This window comes from Engraulis encrasicolus, chromosome 4 (genome assembly GCF_034702125.1).
Source record: "Engraulis encrasicolus isolate BLACKSEA-1 chromosome 4, IST_EnEncr_1.0, whole genome shotgun sequence".
Taxonomy (NCBI): Eukaryota; Metazoa; Chordata; class Actinopteri; order Clupeiformes; family Engraulidae; genus Engraulis; species Engraulis encrasicolus.
The window spans coordinates 11,249,924-11,275,907 of record NC_085860.1 but is presented as its reverse complement, the minus strand read 5'-3'; the positions used below and the strand labels follow the sequence as shown (position 1 = coordinate 11,275,907).

Genomic DNA, 25,984 nt, shown 5'->3' with positions numbered 1-25,984 from the left:
GGGGGTAAAGTGTGACTCAGTCACCAGGGCCCCATGCGCACACAGTTCGATTTCTGATTGTAAATTGGGCCCATAATTTGCTGCTACACCCCTGCTGGTACTGCTTGCTGTGTTAGAACTGAAACGTCACATTAAAGTAAGAGAAACGGGAGCTTGGTGTCGCAGACTTTACTTTAGTCCTGCGCCCACTCTTTTTGAGACGGATGTGTGTGTGTGTTTCTATTCTCTGTTGCACATTAGAACTGGGTCCTCCCTCCTCCAACTGGGACAGCCTGGCCGGAGCCGCTGGGGTGGGAACAAATCTGTCAATGAGGATCTGGGCAAGAGGGGGAAAGCGGTACAGTAGGACAAATGAAGACATTTTGGGTGAAAAAAGCCCTTTTGACGACTTTGTGATGCTGCAGGGGTGTCTGCAGTTCAGTCCTTGGTCCTTCAGTTCAGAAGACGCGAAATTCATTTAAGAGTGGCCCCCCTTATTTATTGGAAGAAGTCCTCTCTCTCTCTCTCTCTCTCTCTCTCTCTCTCTCTCTCTCTCTCTCTCTCTCTCTGGTCCTCTCTCTCTGGTCCTCCCTCACCATTCAGAGCAGTACTCAGAGAATAGCAGTCCAAAGGTTACGCAATCTCTCTACCACACTGAGACGCCACTGTGTGGCTCATTCTGCCACTATCTCTCCCCCCACTCTCTCTATCACTTTCTCCACCACTCTCTCCCTCCCCACTCTCTCTATCATTTTCTCCTCTACTCCCCCCCCCCCTCTATCTCCTTGTTCTTGTCTGTCTGGGTCTCCCTCCCGCTCACCCTGTTTGGTGTGTGTGTGTGTGTGTGTGTGTGTGTGTGTGTGTGTGTGTGTGTGTGTGTGTGTGTGTGTGTGTGTGTGTGTGTGTGTGTGTGTGTGTGTGTGTGTGTGTGTGTGTGTGTTGTCAGAGTGGGAGAGGAGATGGGGAGTGTTTAACTGGGTGAGTGGTTAACTAAAAGTTCATCGAAGGCTGACAGGCTTTTTGAATTAGAGAGTCTTTTACACCTCCACGTGCACACACATTGTCAGACACCTCCACATGCTACACCTCACACCAGACAGCTTTTTCAACTTGTGACCATGAAGGGTGAGTTCAGACCAAGCTCTCTTCTTTCATCCTTATTCCCTTTTTAATCCGCTCATTTCTCTTTTTCTTCATTTCCCCCTTACAACATAAATTGCCTTATTACAAGATATAATGTAAGTTGTAAAAAATGTAAAATTGGGAAACATTGTTATTTTAGAGTGGCATGTTTTGGAATGGGCCTGAAAAAGCATTAGCAGCCAACCTAATGTAGCCAATGTGCGTCCATACTGTGTTGTGTCATTGGGAGATTGTAAAATACCTCTACAATTTGCAGATTCATGCATCTAATCAAATATTATGGTTTTCAAATACTTACATCTGTAGTCTGCCTCACTGTTTTCAGCAGTTTGTTGTTAGATCTTTTCTGGATCACACAAGAAACTTGTCAGTCTATTGAATTCTTCACATATTTTTTGTGTTAATTGTAAACATAAATTAGCCCCACTGCTCTCCATTTTACCTTGTCACTCATGAATGCTTTGGGTACTGAAACAAACATTTTAGCGTTTAACCTCCCAAGCCAATAGTTTGGTTTCCTCTGGTCTGATGAGGGAGAGGAGAGGAGAGGAGAGGTGAGGAGAAGAGAAGAGAGGAGAGGAGAGGCGAGGAGAGGAAAAAAGAAGAGAGGAGAGGCGAGGAGAGGAAAAAAGAAGAGAGGAGAGGAGAGGAGAGGAGGAGAGGTGGTAGTGGTAGGTGGTAGTGGTAGGTGGTCGTACTGGTAGTGGTGGTGGTAGTGGTAGTAGTAGTAGTGGTGGTGGTGGTAGTCGTGGTGGTAGTGGTGATGGTGGTGGTGGTAGAGGTGGTGGTGGTGGTAGTAGTGGTAGTGGTGGTGGTGGTTTGCAATACAATTACAAGTTGTTTTTTTTTCAGGTTCGGTCTGTTGTAAAGGTGGTCACCTTCAAATTCAATATAGGCCCAAAATGCAGGGGGAAAATCCTGTTTTTTTCATTGTACGGTTCATTGTACTGGGCTTCATAAAATTTGATGTGGCGCCTCGAATGAAAAAGGTTTCCCACCCCTGTACTAAGCCCTTCATATTGTTTCCCTCTTCCGCCTGCACAGGAGACGTGGATGCTGCGTCTAAAAAGGGTCCTTTAAATGGCCACACCAAACCTCTGGACGTGGACCCCAAACCAGAGGAGAAGTTGGCCGAGCGCGGTCAGTGGACCAACAAGATGGAATTTATCCTGTCGGTGGCTGGGGAGATCATCGGCCTGGGGAATGTGTGGCGATTCCCTTACTTGTGCTACAAGAATGGAGGAGGTGAATATCAATTTGATCATTGTAGGCTTAGGGTTAGTTTTCTTTATTAGTTAGTAGTCTCCACCAGGGAGGAATTGACAGGGAGGTTACAGCATCATGAAGAAGAAACATTAAGAGGACAACAAACAACATAGACTAAAGTAAAATGTCACGTCACCATATAGACATAGACTTTGCTAGGCCTTGAAAATGCCCTAGGTCCACCTGATCACACAACCAAAATGTTGGCCATCTTGAAAGTGTTGGTCTCCACAATATAATCAGTTTCTGTAGGCCTCCTTAATGTGTAATGCTAGCGACACACAAAGTTTGGAGCAAATCCTAAGCATTCTCATCAAGGAACTTATTTGTTTATGGGAAATTTAGTGTAGTGAGTTTTGATTGACAGCACATGGCTAAACCCAGAGAGCTAGAAAGTTATGGCCCAAGACCCTTGATTAACCACCAAACCCCCTCTACCCCCTGTCTGCACGACCCTGGCTGCGCAGTGTACAACCTCTGATTGTTGGAAACTGTTGTTGGTCAAAAAATGAGCTCACATGGTTGGCCGCTTAGCATCTTGCCCCTCCTCACAACACAAATGTTTATAAACAAAAATCCCATTTACAGTATACATGGGTTTTCTTTTTGTTTACAAACACGGTGTTGTGAGGAGGGGCAAGACACTGGCAGCCAACCACGTAAGCTAATTTCTTGGCCGACAGCGGTTTCCAACAATCAGAGGCTGAGTCTCCGAAACAGACCATAAGCCCCGCCCACCAACAAAAATGTCTTGCAGTGGCCATTCTTCAATCAGTACATGAAAGAGTGCAAACCCAGAGCGAAGTCACCAAGAGGTACTGTGTGCTGTGTGAACAGGTACGTTCTTCATCCCATACCTCATCTTCCTCTTCACCTGTGTGTATTGTGTGTTGTGTGAACAGGTACGTTCTTCATCCCGTACCTCATCTTCCTCTTCACCTGTGTGTATTGTGTGTTGTGTGAACAGGTACGTTCTTCATCCCATACCTCATCTTCCTCTTCACCTGTGTGTACTGTGTGCTGTGTGAACAGGTACGTTCTTCATCCCATACCTCATCTTCCTCTTCACCTGTGGGATACCGGTGTTCTTCCTGGAGACGGCTCTGGGCCAGTACACCAGCCAGGGAGGCATCACCTGCTGGAGGAAGATCAGCCCCCTGTTTGAAGGTCAAGCAACCAGCTTTTAATACAGTCTTTTACCTTAGCTTGTTTATTCACCAAATTATTTATAACGTGACTGAATTGTGTAAGGAGAGCTGGAGTTGTTATGACGTGTAGTACAACTTGGTGCAGCTTGGCTATTATGTAGACTAGTAGATATCAGAAAAGAAACACTTGCATTTACTAAGGTGAAGTACTCAAGGTGACACATCTGTTTATTCATGTGACTATCATCTATATACTCACATAGTTAGTAAGGGAACAGACACTATGTACTGTACATACTGACCATTCATGTTATGTTAAGTAGGCTAATGTAAGTTTATGTACTGTATTTGTCTTTGGATGAGCCTAAGTGCAATTTCACCATTTTCTTATGGCACAGGAATCGGGTATGCCACTCAAGTCGTCGTGGCCTTTATGAATTTCTATTACATCGTTGTCTTGGCGTGGGCAATATTTTACCTGCGGTATTCCTTCTCCTGGGATTTGCCTTGGTCCTCGTGCAACAATACATGGAACACAGGTGAGGTGGCCCAATCAATCAAGTCTTGTGGTCTATGTCATATATGTTTCTGTTGCAGAGTCAGAAAAATGCAGTTTAAAGGAAAAGTCCAGCATTTTTCTGGAAATGTGTTCTTCCAGCTGTTCCAGAGTCTGGTAATGTTACACCCCGTTCCAAACTGTATTGAACTGAATAGGACCATTAGCAGCTGGTATTGTTCAGTTCAATGACATGCGCTAGTTTGTTGCATCAACAGAGTCACAGAATGACTGGAAGAACAGGTAAAAGTCTAGGTAGAAGTCAATTATTGAACTGGATTGGGGGGCAATGAGCACATTTCCAGAAATGGTGAAGTGCTCCTTTAAGTGCTCCTTTTTAATGCATATTTTGTTAGCTATAAAAACTCACATCTGCTGAGTACCTTACTAATGTGTGTGTCTTTGTCTTTTTTGTGGTTTCAAGAAACTTGCACCGAATTCCAGAGGAGGAATGATTCTCTAGCCCCCGGTCATTATGAGAATGCTACTTCTCCAGTCATTGAATTTTGGGAGTAAGTGAACAATACTTACAAATACTTTTGTAGTGAAATTGTAGTCTCTGTTATTAACGGACAGGCCGAGACAATAGTCACTGTCATGAAGGAGTGATGTCATCAGTTAATTTAGGCCCGTTATTTACATGGGGACTCTGCCAATACTCATGAACGGTCATCCGGGTACTTTGCTCTTAAATTTGCGTTACGCCCCTTTATGGGTGAAAACAAACCGAATGTCTCATTGACTTACATGCTACATTGGCTAGCCTAAATGAATACATTCCATGCTTCAGCCACGGCTGTTTGGCTATATTATTTGAACAACCGGCAACGGAACACGTTTTCGGCATGTTGCGCGTGAACAACGCTAGTCTACAGGTCCGTATCTTTCGTTTATTAATCCCCAACATCACCAATTGACTTGCATGTGTTGTTTTCCCCCACAAATGGGCGTAACGCACATGGAAAACGTCACGCCGTTCATGAGTATGGGAAACACTAAATAAATTTTGTGAAAACTCTTAACTGGATATTACATGTTGTTGTTTCATGGCCATAATATATCCTTGTACTTCATCATGTAGAAGCTTTTGTGTTGTAAAACATTCTCTACAGGACATTTACAGCTCAAAACGGTCCCCAATAAACACTGTTACAGAGTGTGACCAACACTATGGCTAAGTTTTAATATCCCGCCTCCTCCAACCATTTCCTATGTCCTCCGCCCTCATTCTTAGGTGTTGCTCCAGGAGAAGGAATTGAGTGATTATTATTGTTACATCCGGGCATTTTTAGGTGAAACGACCCCCTGTCAGTTCAATAACAGTCTAAGAGAAATTCGGTGCATCACGACTTTCAAACTGGAACCAAAATTATATATAAACTATTGTTATTTACAAACACATAAACATATGGTCAGCAAGCAGACAAGTTATATGAACTATCTCCCAAGTATTAACCGATGTTGATATTTAATCAATTGTTAATGAAACAATTTGAAATGATCTATCACCAGCGGCCAATCTTGCCAGGCTGCCACTTTTGTGACAGTTAAAAGAAGACCATGACATTAAAACGAGAGATTTGGGAGCTTTGAAAGTCCATAAGGCAGAATTCATACCAAGGCGCCGCAGAACGAAAGTCTATAAGTCGCTGACTAAATAGGTGGAAATGAATGAGACCTGGCCCGAGTGACCTCGCGGCTAGCCAACCTGTTGTCAATTAACACAGAGCTAGAATCTAGCTAGCTAACACAGAACATGCTATGTTGACAGCGGTCATATTATACAGCCATGTAACAAGCCTCGCTCGTAACGTTTTGCTGGTTGAAAGCGAGGTATTTTTTAACTGTAAGTGAAAGTGTTCTGAAGACTAATTAACTTACACTTACGTTACACCAAACTCATAGATTGAAGCGTTCTTTTTCATGTGTTGAGGCATTCGTCTTCATGTGGTTGAGGCATTTTTTGATGATGTCGACCTGAAGGTACAGGGCCAAAGGAAATCCTCATCAGTGTGTGTTGGTGTGTGTTTACAGGAGGAGGGTGTTGCGGATCTCCTCTGGTATTGACCACATGGGGGCGCTCCACTGGGACCTGGCCCTCTGCCTCCTCATCGCATGGGTCATGTGCTACTTCTGCATCTGGAAGGGTGTCAAATCCACCGGCAAGGTGAGCCGAGTAGCTGAACAATCTGGGATATCAAAATATTGAAACGCAGTGGTACATTAGTCTGGTTCTCACCAGACTTCTGTGTGTGTGTAGCTCTCTGGAGCCCCTTGGTGGATCTCCAACACACATAAACGGTCTGGGAGACCATAGCAGGATTCCATTTCTCCAGTAAAAAAATAATTGGCGCATTTATTGCTTCGATATCAATGGCAGCTTGCATTGAGGAGTCGCAGGACAGAAAAATACAAGACGATATTGACGCTTTAGAGATAAACAGAAAACGTTTTCGAAGGTATTTGTTGGGGTAACACTTTACAATAAGGTTACGTGAGTAAGGACGGAATAATGTCTGAAGTAATGACTGATTAATAGTGAATAAACATGTGATTCATGAATGCAGAAATGTCTAGTCCATTAGTAGTCGACACATAATGATGAATGACTGACTATGAAGTAAATGTGGTACATCAGGGGTTAGTTAAGGGTGTGATATCCAAATGTTATTAAATCATATGTTAACATCAGGGCTTTGAACCGTTATTTTTTTCCAAACGTTCCGTTTCAAACAGAAACGGAATTATAATGTTTCCGGTTATGAGTTCCACCAATAAATTGACGTTCCCGAACCGGTTAGAACAAAAAAATATTGTTCCCGGAACGGTTCATTTCGTTCCCGTCAGCTGATTACTCCCCATAGGCCTAACTGACGTTAATTAACCAAGAAAGACGGAAGTGCAAATGAGTCAGCCTACATTCCAAACTGTTTATTCAAATGGATGAAAAGAATATCCTCCAGAATTTGCCATGGATGCCCAATAAGGTAGAACATTCTCGGTGCGCTTTACATGCGCTTCTCTGCACTGTCTTAAAATGATGCAATGGAAACTCCGCCCTTTTGTATGACAGTGGTTTCTCTTATTTAAGATGTGGAGTCAGAGAATGTCTGATGTCACATAGGACGTGAACAGAGATACTGTTGCTAACGTGAACCTCAGCCGTCATGGTAACGTGCGCAGGAAAATAATTACTTTTTTTTTTGTTTGAGGAACGGTATTAACCAGTATTAACCGGTTACCATTATTTTTAAATAAGTGTTCCCGTTCCAGAACATAAAAAATAATAATGTTTCCGGTTTCGTTTCTGTTCCCTGTAAAATACAAAAAGTTCCTGGTTTTCGTTTTCGTTCCTTGAACTGGTTCAAAGCCCTGGTTAACATTGCGGAAAAAGATCATACCATATCTTTCCGATCATATATGAATCAGACCTTAGTTAACGGTGCAGTAATAATGGAAACATATGGTCAGTAATTCCGATTGCATCGTTAACTAATGTCTGATTCATATATGATCGGAAAGATATGGTATGATCTTTTTCTGCAATGTTAACACATGATTTATTAACATTTGGATCTCACACCCTTAATTAACCCCTGATATATCACATTTACTTCATAGTGAATCATTATTATTCCAATCATGAGTCATTCATCATTATGTATTGATTACTAATGGAGTAGACATTACTGCATACATGAATCACATGTTTATTCACTATTAATCAGTCATTACTTCAGACATTATTCCATCATTACTCATGTAACCTTATTGTAAAGTGTTACCTTTGTGGGTGGCCAGGACGGAAAGAATGATGGATAAAGCCATGCCTTCTGAAGACGGAGCCAACGCATGCTCTCCCAGACCGAGTAGTGGAGCTCACGGAGCTGTGCGGAAAGCCAGGCAAGGGGTACATGGCGTGAAAATGTGAAGAGTAATGAGCAATTGACCTTTCCGCGGCCGAACCCCCAAAACGGTAACTGACCAATCATAGCATAGCAACAGTTTCTAAGCTCGGGACCATAGTCAAGCCAGTCATTTTGATGAATGGAAGTAAACGAGAGAGACGTCTACTCCAGAAGAAACTAGACTGCCTGTGCAGTCGCCTTCGACTGCTTAAGGTATATCCCCGAAACGCGACGCTTCCAGTCCCTCATCATTCCTACCACTCCCGTCCACCATTTCGTAAACGTATATGATACTTACAGACGTGACATGACGTGCATAGGCTTAAAACCAAACGACTATTGTGAAAATGAAGCAAAAAATGGGGCAAATGGTAATACTGTTTTAATGGTTCAGTGGATATACCACATTAGGTACAGTGTAATAACTAGTGTAACAATATTTAATACAATGTAATACCAGAGTAACACCGCCATTTTTTTTACTTACATCATGTGTTTGTGCGTAAGTGGTATTACATGGTATTGCATATTGTTACACTGGTATTACACTATATTACATGGTATTGCATACTGTTACACTCGTTATTACACTGTACCTGATATTGCATATTGTTGCACTGGTATTACACTAGTATTACATGGTATTAAATATTGTTACATTGGCTATTACACTGTACCTAATAATTCACTGAAATGGTGAACCATTAAAATAAGGTGTTACCGGGCAAATCAATCCACCCAGTCAGAAGTTATGGGCCAAATGAAAATTCCGCCATTTTGAAAGTGTTGTCTTCCAAACTCAAATCAGTTCATGAACCTACCCTAGAGCATTCACACACAAAATCTGGGACAAATCCATCCACCCGGTCAGTAGTTATGGGCCAAACAATAATTCGGCCATCTTGAATTCAGCCATCTTGGAAGTGTTGACCTCCAAACTCGAATCAGTTCATGAACCTACCCTAGAGCATTCATACACCAAATCTGGGACAAATCCATCCACCCGGTCAGAAGTTATGGACCAAACAAAAATTCGGCCATCTTGAATTCAGCCATCTTGAAAGTGTTGACCTCCCAACTCGAAGCAGTTCATGAACCTACCCTAGAGCATTCACACACCAAATCTGGGACAAATCCATCCACCCGGTCAGAAGTTATGGACCAAACAAAAAATCGGCCATCTTGAATTCAGCCATCTTGAAAGTGTTGACCTCCAAACTCGAATCAGTTCATGAACCTGCCCTAGAGCATTCACCCAAAAAATCTGGGACAAATCCAAACATCCGTTCAAAAGTTATCGCGTTAACACGAAAGACCTTACGCGGCGGCGGACGCGGCGGCGCACGCAAAACCATTACATCCCCGACGCTCCGTGTTTCGGGGATATAAAAATGAAATATTGCGCTTATAGGGTGTGCAATTCGGACACCCGATATCCAAAAAGGCTGGAGGGAGGGGTACATTTTTATCCCTTCCCGAAACCAAAGACCCAGAGAGAGAAATGCCTGCTGTGGATTAAACAATGCCGGACGACCCCCCCATCAGCTGAATGTCAGCAAAATAAACAGTAGCACCTACGTTTGTTCCAAGGTAAGAAGCTATTAATGCTCCCACTGCATAAAAAATGTAATAAAACCTCTGCTTAAAACACTATTCAGTTTTACCACCTTACATGTTTGCGTAGCTGCTACTCTGTAGATAATATAACGCATAGAGCTGTAATGAACCTGTTAGCCTTAGCATAACTGTGGTAGGCACTTGTCAATTTCTGGAGGCTGATGTTTTTCAATGTCATTGCAGCATTTTGTTGATGGGCAGCCCACACCTGAACATCCAAATCCAGTCGCAGCTATACCGGTGCCTGTGTCTAGGAGGGAGAATCTCGGTGGATGTCGAAAACTACCTGCTAAAAGGTCACTGTTTTGTTCATTTTGTGCATGCCAGTAGCAACCAATGTAATGTCAATGCTGTTTGGGTAGATGACAGTTAGATTTTTTTTTACAAAGCATTGTTTATGAGGGAAAAAGTATATGTCTACATAGTGCAGCAATTAATCTTTCAAAAAATCCAAGTGGTCACAATGTTGGTCTATTAATTGATTATTTATTTACATTGATAAAGCAATTTGCTGAAAATATCAGGAACAAGTTGCTGTATGTCTGCATGCCGTCTTCAGTCAAAACAGTGCAGACATCAGCTGGTTGTTGAGGGAGAGGGAAATGTGGAGGACCACTGGTGGCAGATGGAGTGTCTGGTCTCTCAAAAAGCAGAAGCTGCAGACAGAAGGAAAATGTGTTATTTTATACACAGTTTGTTTACTCTTTGATGTTGTTGTTGTTTACAGAAGCACATCCCACTACTGACCATGGCGAGGACCTTCCGATGTTGAGGGACATGGTGGCCACTCAGAAGGCTGAGAGCTGACACTACAACTACAGGAGAAGGATGTCCAGCTCGAACAACTTAAAAGCAAACTCCAGTCACACACTACTTCGGGGTTAACTCCAGAGTCTGTACAAGAAAGTGATGTGGCAGGTTATTTCCAGTACTGCACTGGATTCACCTATGACCAGTTTAATACTTTGTGTGAGTTCTTCAACATTCCAAATGATCCAAGTACACCACAAAGTCATATTCCATTGACCTATCCAAAACGCAGTGGCAATCCAGACCTTCCTTTGCGTAGTCAGCTGTTATTGACACTGATGACATTCAGACAAGGGTATGGTTGCAAGGATTTAGCATTCAGATTCCACATCACTTTACAGAGTGTGAGCACACTATTTAACACCTGGGTAGACTACATGTATTGTACTCTTGGCCAGCTGTCTACTTGGCCACAAAGAGATCTGATTTCAGATAACATGCCAGCCCAGTTCAAAAAAGACTTTCCAAATACATTTGCCATTTCGGATTGTACCGAGCTTAAGATTGAAAGACCAAGTTCATTGGTGTTACAGAGCCAGACATTCTCCTCGTAACAAATCTACCAACACCCTGAAGTCTCTAGTGGCCTGTGATCCACGTGGGTCAGTCATGTTTGTTTCTGCCCTATTCACTGGTACCATATCTGACAAAGACATATTCAACCAGTGTAACATAGTGCAACTACTTAAAGTGATACTGTCCCATTTTTGGAAATAAGCTCATATTACACCTCCCCTTGAGTTAAATAATTGTGTTTTACCTTTCTCTTGTACTTTCAACCGTTCTCTGAGTATGGCAGTGCAAATTTTACCTCCATGCTAGCAGTTAACATTGAGTCTTATGAGACCAGCTGGCGGCTAACTGGTCTCATAGGAGTCCATGTTAACTGTTAGCTTGGAGGTAAAATTTGCACTGCCATACTCAGAGAACGGTTGAAAGTACAAGAGAAAGGTAAAACTATATTATCTAACTCAAGGGGATATCTAATATGAGCTTATTTCCAAAAATGGGACAGTATCACTTTAAGGGCTGCATTGAGGGTGGGTATCTTCACAGGATGGTGGATAAAGGATTCCTCATCCAGAAGGAGGTTGAGGAACTTGGGTTACAACTCAATATACCCCCATTCGACAGAGCAAACAGGCAGATGCCATATGGAGATGTCGAGATAACAAGGAAAATAGCCAGGCATAGAGTTCATGTTGAACGTGCCATTGCCAAGATAAAAAAGTTCAAAATGGTGTCTGGCAGAATCCCTATTACTCGCCTTCACAATATTAATCAGATCTGGTTTGTCGTCAGTATGCTGTCCAACTTCCAGCCTCACATCATCAGTGAACTAGACTGCCTGTGCAGTCGCCTTCGACTGCTTAAGGTATATCCCCGAAACGCGACGCTTCCAGTCCCCCATCATTCCTACCACTCCCGTCCACCATTTCGTAAACGTATATGATACATACAGACGTGACATGACGTGCATAGGCTTAAAACCAAACGACTATTGTGAAAATGAAGCAAAAAATGGGGCAAATGGTAATACTGTTTTAATGGTTCAGTGGATATACCACATTAGGTACAGTGTAATAACCAGTGTAACAATATTTAATACAATGTAATTGTTTTACTTACATCATGTGTTTGTGCGTAAGTGGTATTACATGGTATTGCATATTGTTACACTGGTATTACACTATATTACATGGTATTGCATACTGTTACACTCGTTATTACACTGTACCTGATATTGCATATTGTTACACTGGTATTACACTAGTATTACATGGTATTAAATATTGTTACATTGGTTATTACACTGTACCTAATATGGTAGATTCACTGAAATGGTGAACCATTAAAATAAGGTGTTACCGGGCAAATCAATCCACCCAGTCAGAAGTTATGGGCCAAAAGAAAATTCCGCCATTTTGAAAGTGTTGTCTTCCAAACTCGAATCAGTTCATGAACCTACCCTAGAGCATTCACACACAAAATCTGGGACAAATCCATCCACCCGGTCAGTAGTTATGGGCCAAACAATAATTCGGCCATCTTGAATTCAGCCATCTTGAAAGTGTTGACCTCCAAACTCGAATCAATTCATGAACCTACCCTAGAGCATTCACACACCAAATCTGGGACAAATCCATCCACCCGGTCAGTAGTTATGGGCAAAACAATAATTCGGCCATCTTGAATTCAGCCATCTTGACAGTGTTGACCTCCAAACTCGAATTAGTTCATGGACCTACCCTAGAGCATTCACACACCAAATCTGGGACAAATCCATCCACCCGGTCAGAAGTTATGGACCAAACAAAAATTCGGCCATCTTGAATTCGGCCATCTTGAAAGTGTTGACCTCCCAACTCGAAGCAGTTCATGAACCTACCCTAGAGCATTCACACACCAAATCTGGGACAAATCCATCCACCCGGTCAGAAGTTATGGACCAAACAAAAATTTGGCCATCTTGAATTCGGCCATCTTGAAAGTGTTGACCTCCAAACTCGAATCAGTTCATGAACCTGCCCTAGAGCATTCACCCAAAAAATCTGGGACAAATCCAAACATCCGTTCAAAAGTTATTGCGTTAACACGAAAGACCTTACGCGGCGGCGGACGCGGTGGCGGACGCGGACGCGGCGGCGGCGGCGGCGGCGGCGGACGCGGCGGCGGCGCACGCAAAACCATTACATCCCCGACGCTCCGCGTTTCGGGGATATAATAACATGATCCGTCCTGTATATGTATTGTATTGTGATATGTTATTATTGAGTATTTTGTTATTGTGTATTAAATATCATTGTCATGACCTGTGTATTTCTTTTCTTTCTGCTTTACGTAAACCATTTTATGGTGAATTACCTGATGGCTTAAGCCACTTCCAAGTGAGTACTTGTGGTGTGCAACAGTGAGGTCCACTGGAGGTTTGTTCACCAAATAGCTGATGGGTGTTCCTGTCTGACTTTGTAGGAGAGCCAGTTTGTCATCAGTCACTTCGAAATTCCTAGAGAAAGGACAGTACAACAAAAATGATCTAACTTCCACTGTTTTACAATGTACAGTAGCCATGTATTTGTAGGATTTTGGACAGATGTATTAATTTACTGAACGTTAATGTAGACTTACTGGTTTCCAGAGTAGTGACAGTCCACAGGTTTGCGTTTGCGAGTGACCTTTGCTTTTGCAGCACATGCAGACGACACAGGCACTGGTTTTAATTTAGTACCCCTTGGTTTATGCCATTGCTGTGGCAAACTTGTGGAGGCCTGAGGTTCCAAAGGGGTCCCACTCTCCTTCACTTGCATGAGGTCAAGAGTGTTGAACAAGCCAACGATGTGAGAACAGTACCCTGGAGCACTACAGGTGGGAATGTTTACATTTAGCATTTGTTACCATCACGTGGATTTAATGTTACAAATAAAGTAATCACGAGGTTTTAATGCAACATATGTGTGGTAATTGTTACTTACCCTGCTGTACACGAGCACTGCTGCTCTTGTACTTCATTGTCTCGATATGTCACTTCAAAATTATCCGGATCTCCTGTGTCTGGCTACAAATACGGCATACAATATCATGGATGTAGCCTTCGTAGGCATATTGAAGACCCTGTTGCCTGCTTTGATCAGAAATCTTGCCGCTCTTCCAAAAATTGGTTGTAATTTCTTTTGGTAAAGCCGAAATTGACAACATGTTGAAAACATGTTGCCACGCCATTCATACCAATGCTGAGAACCAGAGAGTCGCGAAAGCGTGACTAATATAGCAACCGTTGCTAAGGTGGGAGGGGTTTGCGGAAAGGTGAATTGTAGCAGAGTCGACTTATCACCCATGACAGCGACCTGAGGTAGACAGAGACGTATGGCTAAGCTTCGCAGATGAGCTAAGGCAGAGTACCAACCGCTGCCGGTCTAGCACGAGCACAGCAACAGGATCAATCAAATTAAGACAAACGAAAACAAATAAACAAAACAGTAAACGCAAATAAACTGAAATCATAAAAAGTCTCCTAGGCAGAACAGCAGCTGGCCGAAGTGTGGGCACACTGCATCGCCAGTAGTCTCACTGCAGATCGCTGATCGCTAGAAAAAATATATACAAGAAGCTAATGTCATCAGCTTGCAATTCTTGACGTTACAAAGGGTGGCATAAAGACATTGTAGGCTACCCTCCTTGGAACGCACGCTGAGACTGCAAACAGCTTCAGGAAGCCACGACGTCACACCACATACTCTCGCTAATGAACTACCAAGTTAAGAACACAAGGGCGATGCGAATTAGAATCAATACTGCTTTCACTGATACTCATAGGCATTTTATGTGGCTGCAACCACCGTTTACCATTGCTCGATGCACCACTTTACGCGGGCGGCACTTGACGCAGGCCTTTACGCTGCTTCACTGTAGACTACAAATGTTCGAAACGCAGGCCTTTATGCTGCTTCACTGTAGACTACAAATGTTCGAAACGGGTCGTTACTTCAATCCAACAACGGTTTCAGACAACACACAGCCCGTGCCCACGACGCGGCCTGGCAGTCAGCGGAAACAGCAGCACAGGAAGGACGTAATCTCGCCCGGTAAATAGACTTATGCCAGCCTACCGCTAAGCTCTCAAGTGAGGGGCGTCACCAAGCAGGTGCGACCTGTTACACAATCATTGGTAAATTCCCTTCAAAACTGTCATTCGTCCAGGTCATGTTATCCAGAGTTTAGCTGTAATCAACTGGAGTCCTTCTTTGAACTTGAAGACATTCCAAAAAATAGGATAATAGGATAATATCTTTTTGTTTGTGTACACATGCTCATCCTCATTCAAACTGAATTTCTTTGTCCTTCACTGCAGGTGGTTTATTTCACAGTGATGTCCCCCTACGTCATGCTACTGATCCTACTCATCCGAGGAGTCACACTGCCCGGAGCCGTCCAAGGGATTCAGTACTACCTCTACCCGGACCTGGGCCGACTGAGCGACCCACAGGTTAGTTCTACTTTATGTCTACCCAGACCTGGGCCGACTGAGCGACCCACAGGTTAGTTCTACTTTACGTCTACCCAGACCTGGGCCGACTGAGCGACCCACAGGTTAGTTCTACTTTACCTCTACCCAGACCTGGGTCGACTGAGCGACCCACAGGTTAGTTCTACCTCTACCCAGACCTGATCCGACTGAGCGACCCACAGGTTAGTTCTACTGTACCTCTATCTAGACTTGGGCCGACTGAGCGTTCCAGTCCAGTTCACTCCAGAATGGCATGGAAGGGACAGCACGATACTGCTGAGCTGGTCCAGACTGATAGCTCAGTGCTAACGTTTCTGCATGAGACTTCAGGAGGGAGATTTACCAACGTTCTACCGCTGAACTCTGCTAGTTGGCATCCGTTACATATGTAGTCTTTTCCCCCATTGGAACTCATTATAAGAAGAGGCTATTGAACTACAAAAATGTCCCAAGAGCTGACAGAACTCTGCTAGTTGGCATCCGTTATGCAAATCTGGGCCATCTCAGTGACTCACAGATTCGACAAGACTTCACCCGAGTTAATTCTGTTTAACAAACAAAAACAAATATGGCTGCACAATATTTAATCAGCATCCCAAGGCATACAAATGAGGCAGTACAGTACATGAAGTTCTCTAAATGTCTACTCTCAGAAAAATACTGACCCATTGCTAACCCACTAGTATAAAATAAAAGAATTACACCCGAGAGTGTGTCTTTTCTACTAAATATGAACTTTGCTCACTTTGCGCTCTTTCTGAAATTCATTTTGCATCCCTGAACAATACTTTTTGTCAGGGCATGCTGTACACTTAACATCACATCACAAGACTACACAACTGACAATGACAAAAACGTGGGACCTTGAACTAGTTGCCCAGTGGACAAGGCAATGAGATAAATTGAAAAACTATGTTTTGTTGTGGCCAGAGATTATGGAAGTGCCCTGTTTGTTTTGACTGCAGACGCACAAGATGTACCTTTGGAGGTTGTGGCTCACAATCTGACAATAGGCAGCAGTGTGTGTGTGTGTGTGTGTGTGTGTGTGTGTGTGTGTGTGTGTGTGTGTGTGTGTGTGTGTGTGTGTGTGTGTGTGTGTGTGTGTGTGTGTGTGTGTGTGTGTGATAGATTTTTTATATTCTATAGCCATATTGTAGCCTTGCAATTATCTTACCTCAGGGTGATATTATCATCCTTGGCCAGGATTTACAATTTAACAGTACTTTGAGCATAGACTTCATCTCTTCATATTAGTTTTTCATTTAAGAGTGAGACATTTCTGCAGAATCCCATTTCACCCCTTAGCCCTACGCCTTTCCCCTTCCCCCTTCTTCTCCGTTTTGCTCGTCCATGTGTAGGGGTAGTGGCATCTCAATTCACATTAAGACAGAGGGGTAGGGGTATGACGAAGGGCTTTCCACCCCTCCAAACGGAGAATTTCCGACACCACACTCTAGACGGAGGGCTACGACAGATTTCCCTGAATGCATTGCGAATGCATTTAAAAATTGGGGGCAAGCCGCGGCATCCACAACAGCACACAAGTTTAAGTATTTTTGACGCAATTGACGGTGTTAAAGTGGTAATAATTATTCCATATAGTGTTTAATGGCCCTTTTCTCCATGAAACCTACATGAAAAAATCATTATTAACATCAACACAATGCATGGAAGTCATGAAGGTTTTCAGAGGGTTGCGCAACACTGTTGTCCTTTTTAAATTGTTGTTACAAGCAATATACTGTAGTTAGTTTAACAGTAGAGAGGCTGTTTTTTGAATGCTTATACTGTAGGTGTCATTCTGTGATTTTTGAAGGGATGTCTCAATTCGAAGGGGTTGAGAGGTTTTCGAAAGTTTTCGGAGTGAGAAGTCCACACACCATGAAATAATAAAAAAGAACAAAAAGGATTTGAAGTGTGCGAACTTCTGACTGCGAAAAACTACAGTCAGCCTTTGTCCTGCACCGTTTCATAGAATGTGCATAATCTTCACCTTTAATAAAAATCTATTCTGAGCCGTTCTTGAGAAGCAAAGTTCTCCCAAGCCTCCAGACACCCAAAAACTGTCTGCAGGCTTTTCAACACCACTCTGGTGAAAATGCAGACAACAAAGACTGCCCTCGTTTGAACCAAATCACTGCACACACACAGACCTTGACACAAGTGGAAAAGAAAACCACCCAGAAGGAATTTGCTGCACATAACAGGAGATGGAGCTCTCTTTGTGCCGATGATGAGCTGCCTGAAAAGACAGCCTTGATTGGCAGGCCCATAGCCTCTTGTTATTGGCATCCTGGCACAAGAGTTCTTTCTTAATCCTTGTTAGTCGTGTACTTTGCAGGGGAGCGTTCAAAAGAGCTGGACCACTTACTTGGCATTGCCCTACTGACCGAGTGTTCTTCATCAGTAACAGCAGTGCCGGTTGAACCTTGAGCCTTTGACCAATCCCGCTACTCTCCGGTTTCATTAAGACACTTTGACACTGTTCGCACCCGTTTCAAAAGCTGACCTGCTTGACCTGCTTGACCCGCCTGACCGTGACTTGACCCTACTCTTCAGGGCTACGTGAACCACAGGTGTCATTGTGAAGTATGTTGTCGTCCTGGCTTGCCACGGATGACTAATCAGTAACCCATCTCTATATACGGTATGTCCTCAGGTTTGGATGGATGCAGGGACCCAGATCTTCCTCTCCTACGCCATCTGTCTGGGATGTCACACAATGCTGGGCAGTTACAATAAGTACAACAATAACTGCTACAGGTAAGGGCAATTAGCATAACCACCTAATGTCACCCAACCATTTAATTGATATACTTAAGATTTATTTTAAAATGATACATGCTGATTTTTGAATGTTGTGTTTTGTTTCATCTCTTGTAGGGATTGTCTGGCGTTGTGCTTCCTCAATAGTGGGACGAGCTTCGTAGCTGGCTTTGCCATTTTCTCCATACTTGGCTTCATGTCGTATGAACAGAATGTGCCCATTTCTGAAGTGGCAGAATCGGGTAACTGCTTTCACACCACACGGCTAATTTATGGCCAGCAGAGAGACAAAGAAGAGAGGGCTGTTGGAAAGATCAATACCATTTCAAAGGCTGTCTGACAAGTACAGAGGAACCTTTTAGTGCCACGCTATTCAAATGGCGGCCCTGGGGCCAGATGCGGCCCTTGGACAGCAAGACTCTGGTTCCCCACAAGCCCCTTGAAATACGGAATAGTTTTTCAGAATTTAGAGATAAAAGTACGGGTTTCATATTGAGCTTAAACGGGACACGGAATGTTAAAATGCAGGAAATTACATCTAAGAAATGCAAAACTTTCTGGGGGAGGACCCCCAGACCCCCCACCTCAATGAAGTGTCCCGTATTTTTTTCATTGACAGTCGGCAACCATAATACATACGTAAATTTCGGCCCCTTTACTGGGAGGAATTTGAAAAACTGGCCCTCATTGACATTAAATTGAATACCCCTGTTTTAGTGCTTTTAAAACAGGGGTGGGGGACTTTCCTCATTCAAGGAGCCACTTCAAATTTGATAAAGCACCCCAAGGGCCATACTATAAACACAAACCAGGATTTCCCCCTGCACCTATTACTGAAGGCAGCCAGCCTTACAACATATCCCACCTGCATTAGCTCCCCTGAAAATGTCACTTAATACTATTGTGAACGTAATTTCTATGATTGCTTTACAAAACATGTCATATTTCATGTGAAACTGCATAACAGAAAGGAATATATCAGGGAGGGGGGGGGTGCATTACTAAAGGCTCTGTAAAATGTCATAGTAGAGTACTATTATGGTAATTAACCTTTTGAAGACTTTTGCAGCATCCCTCAGATGGTACGGCGTGCATTATGGGGCTCACTCACAAAGCCAGGACAAAGTCAAGATAACATGCAGACATAAGGTGGTGGACATTTAATGGGCTAATGGACTAATGGGTCAAAGTGGACAGCAAGTTGGTGTTTTCTACCAGCCAAACTGAAATTTCTCCAGCATTTGTCCGGTTGGCTGGTGTTAATTTAGAGCTCTGGCTAAAGTTCTGAGTAGTTGGAAATGTATGCTTTGTATATCTTCTTCAAAGTGTGCTGTGGTTTGGATCCAAAGGTCCTGTTTTGGCCTTCATTGCCTACCTGCATACTGCCTCCATGATGCCTTCTTCCACATTTATTAATGTTTTGTTCATCATGAGTTCATTATTTACTAAGTGTTATGAATGCTTTATAAGGTCCCGGCCTGGCCTTCATTGCCTACCCGCGTGCTGTCTCCATGATGCCGTTCTCACCTGTGTGGGCTTGCTTCTTCTTCATCACGATCGTCCTGTTGGGTCTGGACAGCCAGGTGAGGCCCCATGATAAACATCATGATAAACATCAGTAAACATGTATTTAAATAAATATAAAACTCATTTAGTAATGGAAACCGACCAATAGGTGAGGCCCCAACTTCTGCCAAACTGGACCACACATATAGCAAAGTTAAAGGAGAAATCCGGTGTAAAATGGTTTAAATAGTGTTAAAACATGAAGCTGAGGGCTAACTCTGGCCACATGTCAACTCCATTCGTGCCCTGCATTCAGAATTCCAAGCACTAATCAGAATTCCAAGAGCTAGTTGGAATTTGGCTTCTGCTGTGATGGGTCGACACCGAATTAGCCATCGCAATAAATCTCTATTTTCCACCCATTTACGAAGCGCAAAGTTGCTCAAAACTTCATTCTGTAGAGTCGCTGGGTTGTTGACATGTAAAACGAGGCATAGAGAACTTTGATAGCTCACAGTTTGTTTAGAAACTAGGTCATTCTTACAGCCTGCACCACAGCCGGTTACAGCCTGCGCCACAGCCAGTTTAACAGTTACAGCATATTTTCATTTGCCTGTTACTGTGTATTGGTTTGGTCTTTAATTCTTATTTCTTACTCTTGTCTTCTTTTTCCAGTTTGTGTGCGTGGAAAGCTTGGTGACCTCTGTGGTGGACATGTACCCCACAGTGTTCAGGCGGAAAAACAGAAGGGAGCTTTTTATCCTGGCTGTGTCTGTGGTGTCCTACATGGTCGGACTGATCATGCTGACTGAGGTAAAGAAACGTAACATTTCTTTCATGCCATAGATCTATATTAGGCGGGGGTGGGGAATCTTTTTCATTCGAGGGGCCACTTCACATTCCTCCTAGGGCCGTAAAAGTCCTCCAAGGGCCGTCATATGAACACAAACCAGCATATCCCCCTGCACTTTAGGCCTATCTTGAAGGCAGATACCTTTACAATAGACCCCATCTTCTCTGGTCCCCTGAAATATAAATTAAATGTATTGCAATTGTAATTTCTAAAGTCCCTTTACAAAATATGTAATATGTCATGTACAGCTGCACAACATTAAAATGATATCGGGGTCGGATAAGACGGCCTCAAGGGCTGTAAATGAACCCCAAGACACAGGGTCCCCACTCCTGATCTATACTCATGAACGCTGTGACGTTTTCCATGTGCTTTACGCCCTTTTGTGGGGGAAAACAGCCAATGCAAGTCAATTGGTGGTGTTGGGGTTTAATAAACGAAAGATAAGGACCTGTAGACTAGCGTTGTTCATGCGCAACAAGACGAAAATGTGTTCTGTTGCCAGCTGTTCAAATAATGTAGCCAAACAGCCGTGGCTGAAGCATGGACTGTGTTCATTTGGGCTAGCCGATGTAGCATGTAAGTTGATGAGACATTCGGTTTGATTTCCCCCATAAAGGGGCGTAACGCACATTTACGAGCAAAGTACCCGGATGGCCGTTCATGCCTATAAGAATAGATGCCTCGTCCGCCTTATCTGTAAACAAAGTCAGACGTCAGCACATGGCGGCCATCTTACCTCTGCCAGCTGGCTCACCCATTTCATCTCCTTTATCTCAAATGGTGCACTTGTCACTCAGTGCGTATGGCGTATTGATAAGAGTAATCACCCTCAGTTTACCACAAAATCTTACCACAAGGCCTGTAAATCCGCCATTTTGAATGGGAAGTCATTCTAGTTCCTCCTGTCCTTTCCTATTTCCTACGGCCACATAATACGAGGCTCGACGTCATCAATGATCGACGTTTTTATTCAATATCTTGCAAAAAACATGATTAAGAAGTCATTCTCTTATTTGCAGTCAGGATATTGAAAAGGGGAAAAGCGCTCTGCGCTGCAGGAAAGGAGGGGAAGTTGCTGTTAGCGACATCATCTTTGGCTGCAATACCTACTCTGGGGTGCGTTTCTCAAAACCATAGTTGCTAACTACGCTAGCTACTTTGTTGTTTGCAATGCAATTTCCCATTGCAACTACCCAAGTTGCTAACTGGCTAACAACTACGCTTTCGAGAAACGCACCCCAGGTCCGAATAGCGCCAAATCGTGCACACTTTATCTTTAACTAAATTTATCCACCTTGTTATCCACGGTCAAGTGCCATTACTGTTATCATAGCAGTTGCTAGTGCTAAATCATGCAGAAGGGCTATGGGCAGCCAAACAGGAAGTAGCAGACAGGAATTGCTGTGGGAGCATCGTAGAACTAATACAATTGTATTATTTCTATATGGTAGCAAGATAAACAGTGAAATGGGCAGGGTGATAAGGTGGACAGGGGAAAGTGAAAATTAGGCTATTTTAGATTAGGAAGAATTGCTTGAAATTGAGGCTCTCGCTGTAATGATTCCTGTTAACGAGATGCTTCAGGGGAAGACAAAACCATTTGTGCTTCATTAAGCCATGGTGGATAACAAAAAAAAAACGCTTGAGAAACTTTGCCGGCTTGAAAATAGGCCATACCATTAGTGTGATTACCAGGCTGTGCAATGTTGATAGGATATTTTACGCCATTATTAGCCGCAGAAATGTTTTATGAAGCTGTATATGTCATATATTCATGCCAATGTATTCACATTCTTGAATTGAACGGCGTGTCATGAATAACTGGCATCTGTGTGTGCGTGTCACCAGGGGGGCATGTACGTCTTCCAGCTGTTTGACTACTACGCTGCCAGTGGGATGTGTCTTCTGTTCGTGGCTATTTTTGAGAGCGTCTGCATCGCATGGGTCTATGGTGAGTCTCTATAAGCTTCAAAAAGTTAAAGTCTGCACATCTATCGTCTGACCTGGGAGCAGGACAAGCAAATGACAAGATAAAAAGAAAAAAGCTATTCAGCTCTTCTTGATTATTTACAAGTTTCAATGAGATCAATAGTTTTTCACTCTTTACTTCTTCTCAACTAAAGGTGCTGATCGTTTCTATGACAACATCGAGGACATGATTGGCTATCGACCTTGGCCAGTCATAAAATACTGCTGGCTTTTCTTCACACCTGCTACCTGCTTTGTGAGTTGCATTTAACTTTCAATTACAACGCCTATACAAATAAGTATGACCATAGTATTAGTACACCACTAGTATTAGTATAGCATGTATATGCTAAACAGTACAACATATATTACTCAGACATATAGTTCACATATCAGCACTGGTATAGGACCACAAACCGGCCCGGGCATTTTGGTATAGGCCACCCTCTCACTACGCCCACCCCCACCCCCACCCCGACCCCATACTATAATTATGACTCAGTCCACTGTATTTTAAAAGATGCACCAATGGACCGTCCCATCTAAATTGATGGCTGGTCTCTAAGGAAAAACTTGAAACACAAAAAAACCACACACAAAAAAACAAACCCAGAAGCATCGGCCCCTGAGGACTGTCAGCCCACTGGGAATATGCCCTATATGCCAGATTTCCAGTCCAGGCCTGTCACAGAGGGACTAGGTTTTGAGAAATGCTTATAGTATACACCTAATGAGGAGGCAAACTCTCTCAGGGTGTTGTAGTATTGAGTCAGAGCCGTATATAAAGAGAGTCTGGCCAACTCGAATCATGGACGCCATTTTCGCTCTCCACGGCGAGGATTATACAGTGTAACTCTATGGGCTGCATACCATCAAAATCGCTGGATTTAAAATACAAATAAGGCTTCATAGACCATCAAACTTGGGTTGTAGTATTATCAAGATCCCAACATGTGAAAACAAACGTTAACAAGTTCGTTCGTATAGAAGGGGTTTGCTTAAAAGAGGGTTTTGTCAGCATAGTTTTGATGTGCTCAGCAGTGCATTCAAGCGTTACTTCCGTGTTGTTGTTGCCTAGGTAGGGCCAACGTCAAAGTCGATATTTAAGTAATGTACAGACATAATATTCACAACAATGGTCAAGTTCATGTACAGGGACCCTGGTGATACTTGCAGCAAAGTTTCACGTTGTGTCGAGATTTAGTAGTTTAAAAATAACGATGTGCTCAGCAGTGCATAAATGCGACTGCAGACAGTAGAACATTGGGATGAGTCTGGATGCTCGTAGGATGAGTCTGGATGCTCATAGGATGAGACTGGAAGTGAGTTTAAATCGCAGGGGAAAAGGACCTTATTAGCGTGACAGAAATAATAACTTGGTGGGCAAAGTTATGTTTTCACAGTATAGCATAGTTACAGGTGGCAATTAAGATCTGACAAGCTAATTTCAAGTTATGACAGAAACCTAACTTCATTCGTGCGGACAGTTTTTGAGAGCATGCCATCATCATGACTATTTCTTTCAAAAGTAATTGTTAACAAAAGTCGAAGGGGGAAAAATACATTTACCTCACACAACATGGAGAAATCTGCTGCTTTCCAGTTACTAATTCTGACCTTTATATTCCATAAAGGGGAGTTTATATCCGTGTATGTCCCAAATCCTCCGTTTATGTCACGAGTTAAACGATGTTGTTTTTTCCTCCTGACCCGGTCCTGCACTACAGCCATATGTACAACAGTTTGTCATAATAATAATGTAATAATATTATAGTGAAGCATTATTTTTTATATCTGATAATGCTCATTAATGGGAGCATGGGGAACGAAAATGGCGTCCATAAAACATGTGACCAGCCCAGAACCAATCAAAGTAGCAGGATAGCTTGAACGTTCGAACCCATAGTTGGCCAGACTCTCTTTATATACGGCTCTGTATTGAGTGAAGAAGGAGCGCCTCCTTTTGGCTGATGCCAGAACTGCAATGTGAAAATAGACAAATCATGTCATGTCTTAGCCCACAAATTCCTTCTCCTCTCTCTCTCTCTCTCTCTCTCTCTCTCTCTCTCTCTCTCTCTCTCTCTCTCTCTCTCTCTCTCACACTCACACACACACACACACACACACACACACACACACACACCACTGAGCCCTACTACAGTTCTCCAAATGCCTTAGACCGTATTCAGCTGCTCTATGTGTCATAACTCATGTATGAGTAGTTTGTGGGAGGACTCACTCTACCCCAACTCATTGGAATGTGTTCTCCTCCGCACAGGGCACATTTGCCTTTTCCCTGATTAAGTACACTCCCCTCAAGTACAATAACGAGTATGTGTACCCGTGGTGGGGCTACGGACTGGGCTGGCTGCTGGCTCTCTCCTCCATGGTCTGCGTGCCTCTCGGAGTGGCCTACCATCTTTACACCACCAAAGGAACACTCAAGGAGGTATGGTTTGAGTCTCAAATGTCCGTTCCTGTTCTTTTCCATTTCTTCCTTTTTCCTTAATGTCTCTCTGGGACTGACAAAGTTTCTCTACTCTACTGCTGAGACCAAATGTGTGTAAAAGTTATCGGGCAACTGTAAATATGTCTATAGGCAGATTGGAACTGCTAACACTAAACCAATTCTTAGGATATTAACATGAGTATACTTATTGGTGTGTAAAAAAAACCTTACAAATAAAATACTGTTGTTTTTCTCCCAGCGTTTGCACTATCTGACCCAGCCCTCTGTGGACTTGCCCAAGACCAAGCAGGAGCAGCAGAAACTGCTGTCACTCTACCCAGCAGCAGAAGCGGAGGGTCTACTGCACCCCCAGAGAACACTCTCCAACATGGATGGCTACCAGAGCGCTGAGTCCAACTGCTAGGAGCCACCAGAGAATCTGTACCGTACATGGAGAAGGTTCACAGGCGCCAACTAGCTGCAGTATTGGCTACAACTGTAACCAATCAGAGTGAAGCTTTTCCTCTATTCTACTTCTCTGGATCCACCATGTTGGGTATCAGTAGCCCTCTCCCCTCTCTCCTGTATCCACCATGTTGGGTGTCAGTACCCCTCTCTCCTGTATCCACCATGTTGGGCGTCAGTAGCCCTCTCCTCTCTCTCCTGTATCCACCATGTTGGGTGTCAGTAGCCCTCTCTCCTGTATCCACCATGTTGGGTGTCAGTAGCCCTCTCCTCTCTCCTGTATCCACCATGTTGGGTGTCAGTAGCCCTCTCCTCTCTCCTGTATCCACCATGTTGGGTGTCAGTAGCCCTCTCCTCTCTCTCCTGTATCCACTCCCTCAGCTCGTTACCTCACACATGACAAGGATCCAAATATATATCCAAATATACTGAGCCTGCACATGAGGGGCCTGCGTACAGTACCTGGTCCTTACCCAGCCCTGCACAACATCTCATCATGATGGACTGCATAGATGGAGATTTCTTTTCTTTTTTTTTGTGTG

General features: G+C 43.4%; 1 protein-coding gene across 1 annotated transcript; it reads left to right on the top strand.

Annotated features, from left to right (window-relative positions):
• The first annotated feature begins 1,047 nt into the window (after positions 1–1,047).
• Positions 1,048–25,984, top strand: LOC134447285 (sodium- and chloride-dependent GABA transporter 2-like). The gene is made up of 15 exons (XM_063196675.1): positions 1,048–1,104; positions 2,167–2,367; positions 3,421–3,555; positions 3,935–4,075; positions 4,517–4,604; positions 6,127–6,259; positions 15,277–15,411; positions 18,092–18,195; positions 18,316–18,440; positions 19,669–19,781; positions 20,380–20,517; positions 22,409–22,511; positions 22,684–22,784; positions 24,807–24,977; positions 25,237–25,984. Exons 1-15 carry the CDS (start codon positions 1,098–1,100, stop codon positions 25,399–25,401), a joined length of 1,860 nt encoding a protein of 619 aa, XP_063052745.1. The 5' UTR covers positions 1,048–1,097; the 3' UTR covers positions 25,402–25,984.

Excerpts from the sequence above, each read along its gene's own strand:
- LOC134447285 (XM_063196675.1), top strand. Across the intron at positions 19,782-20,379 it reads TGTTGGGTCTGGACAGCCAG|TTTGTGTGCGTGGAAAGCTT; the intron begins GTGAGGCCCCAT and ends TTCTTTTTCCAG. Across the intron at positions 20,518-22,408 it reads GACTGATCATGCTGACTGAG|GGGGGCATGTACGTCTTCCA; the intron begins GTAAAGAAACGT and ends GCGTGTCACCAG.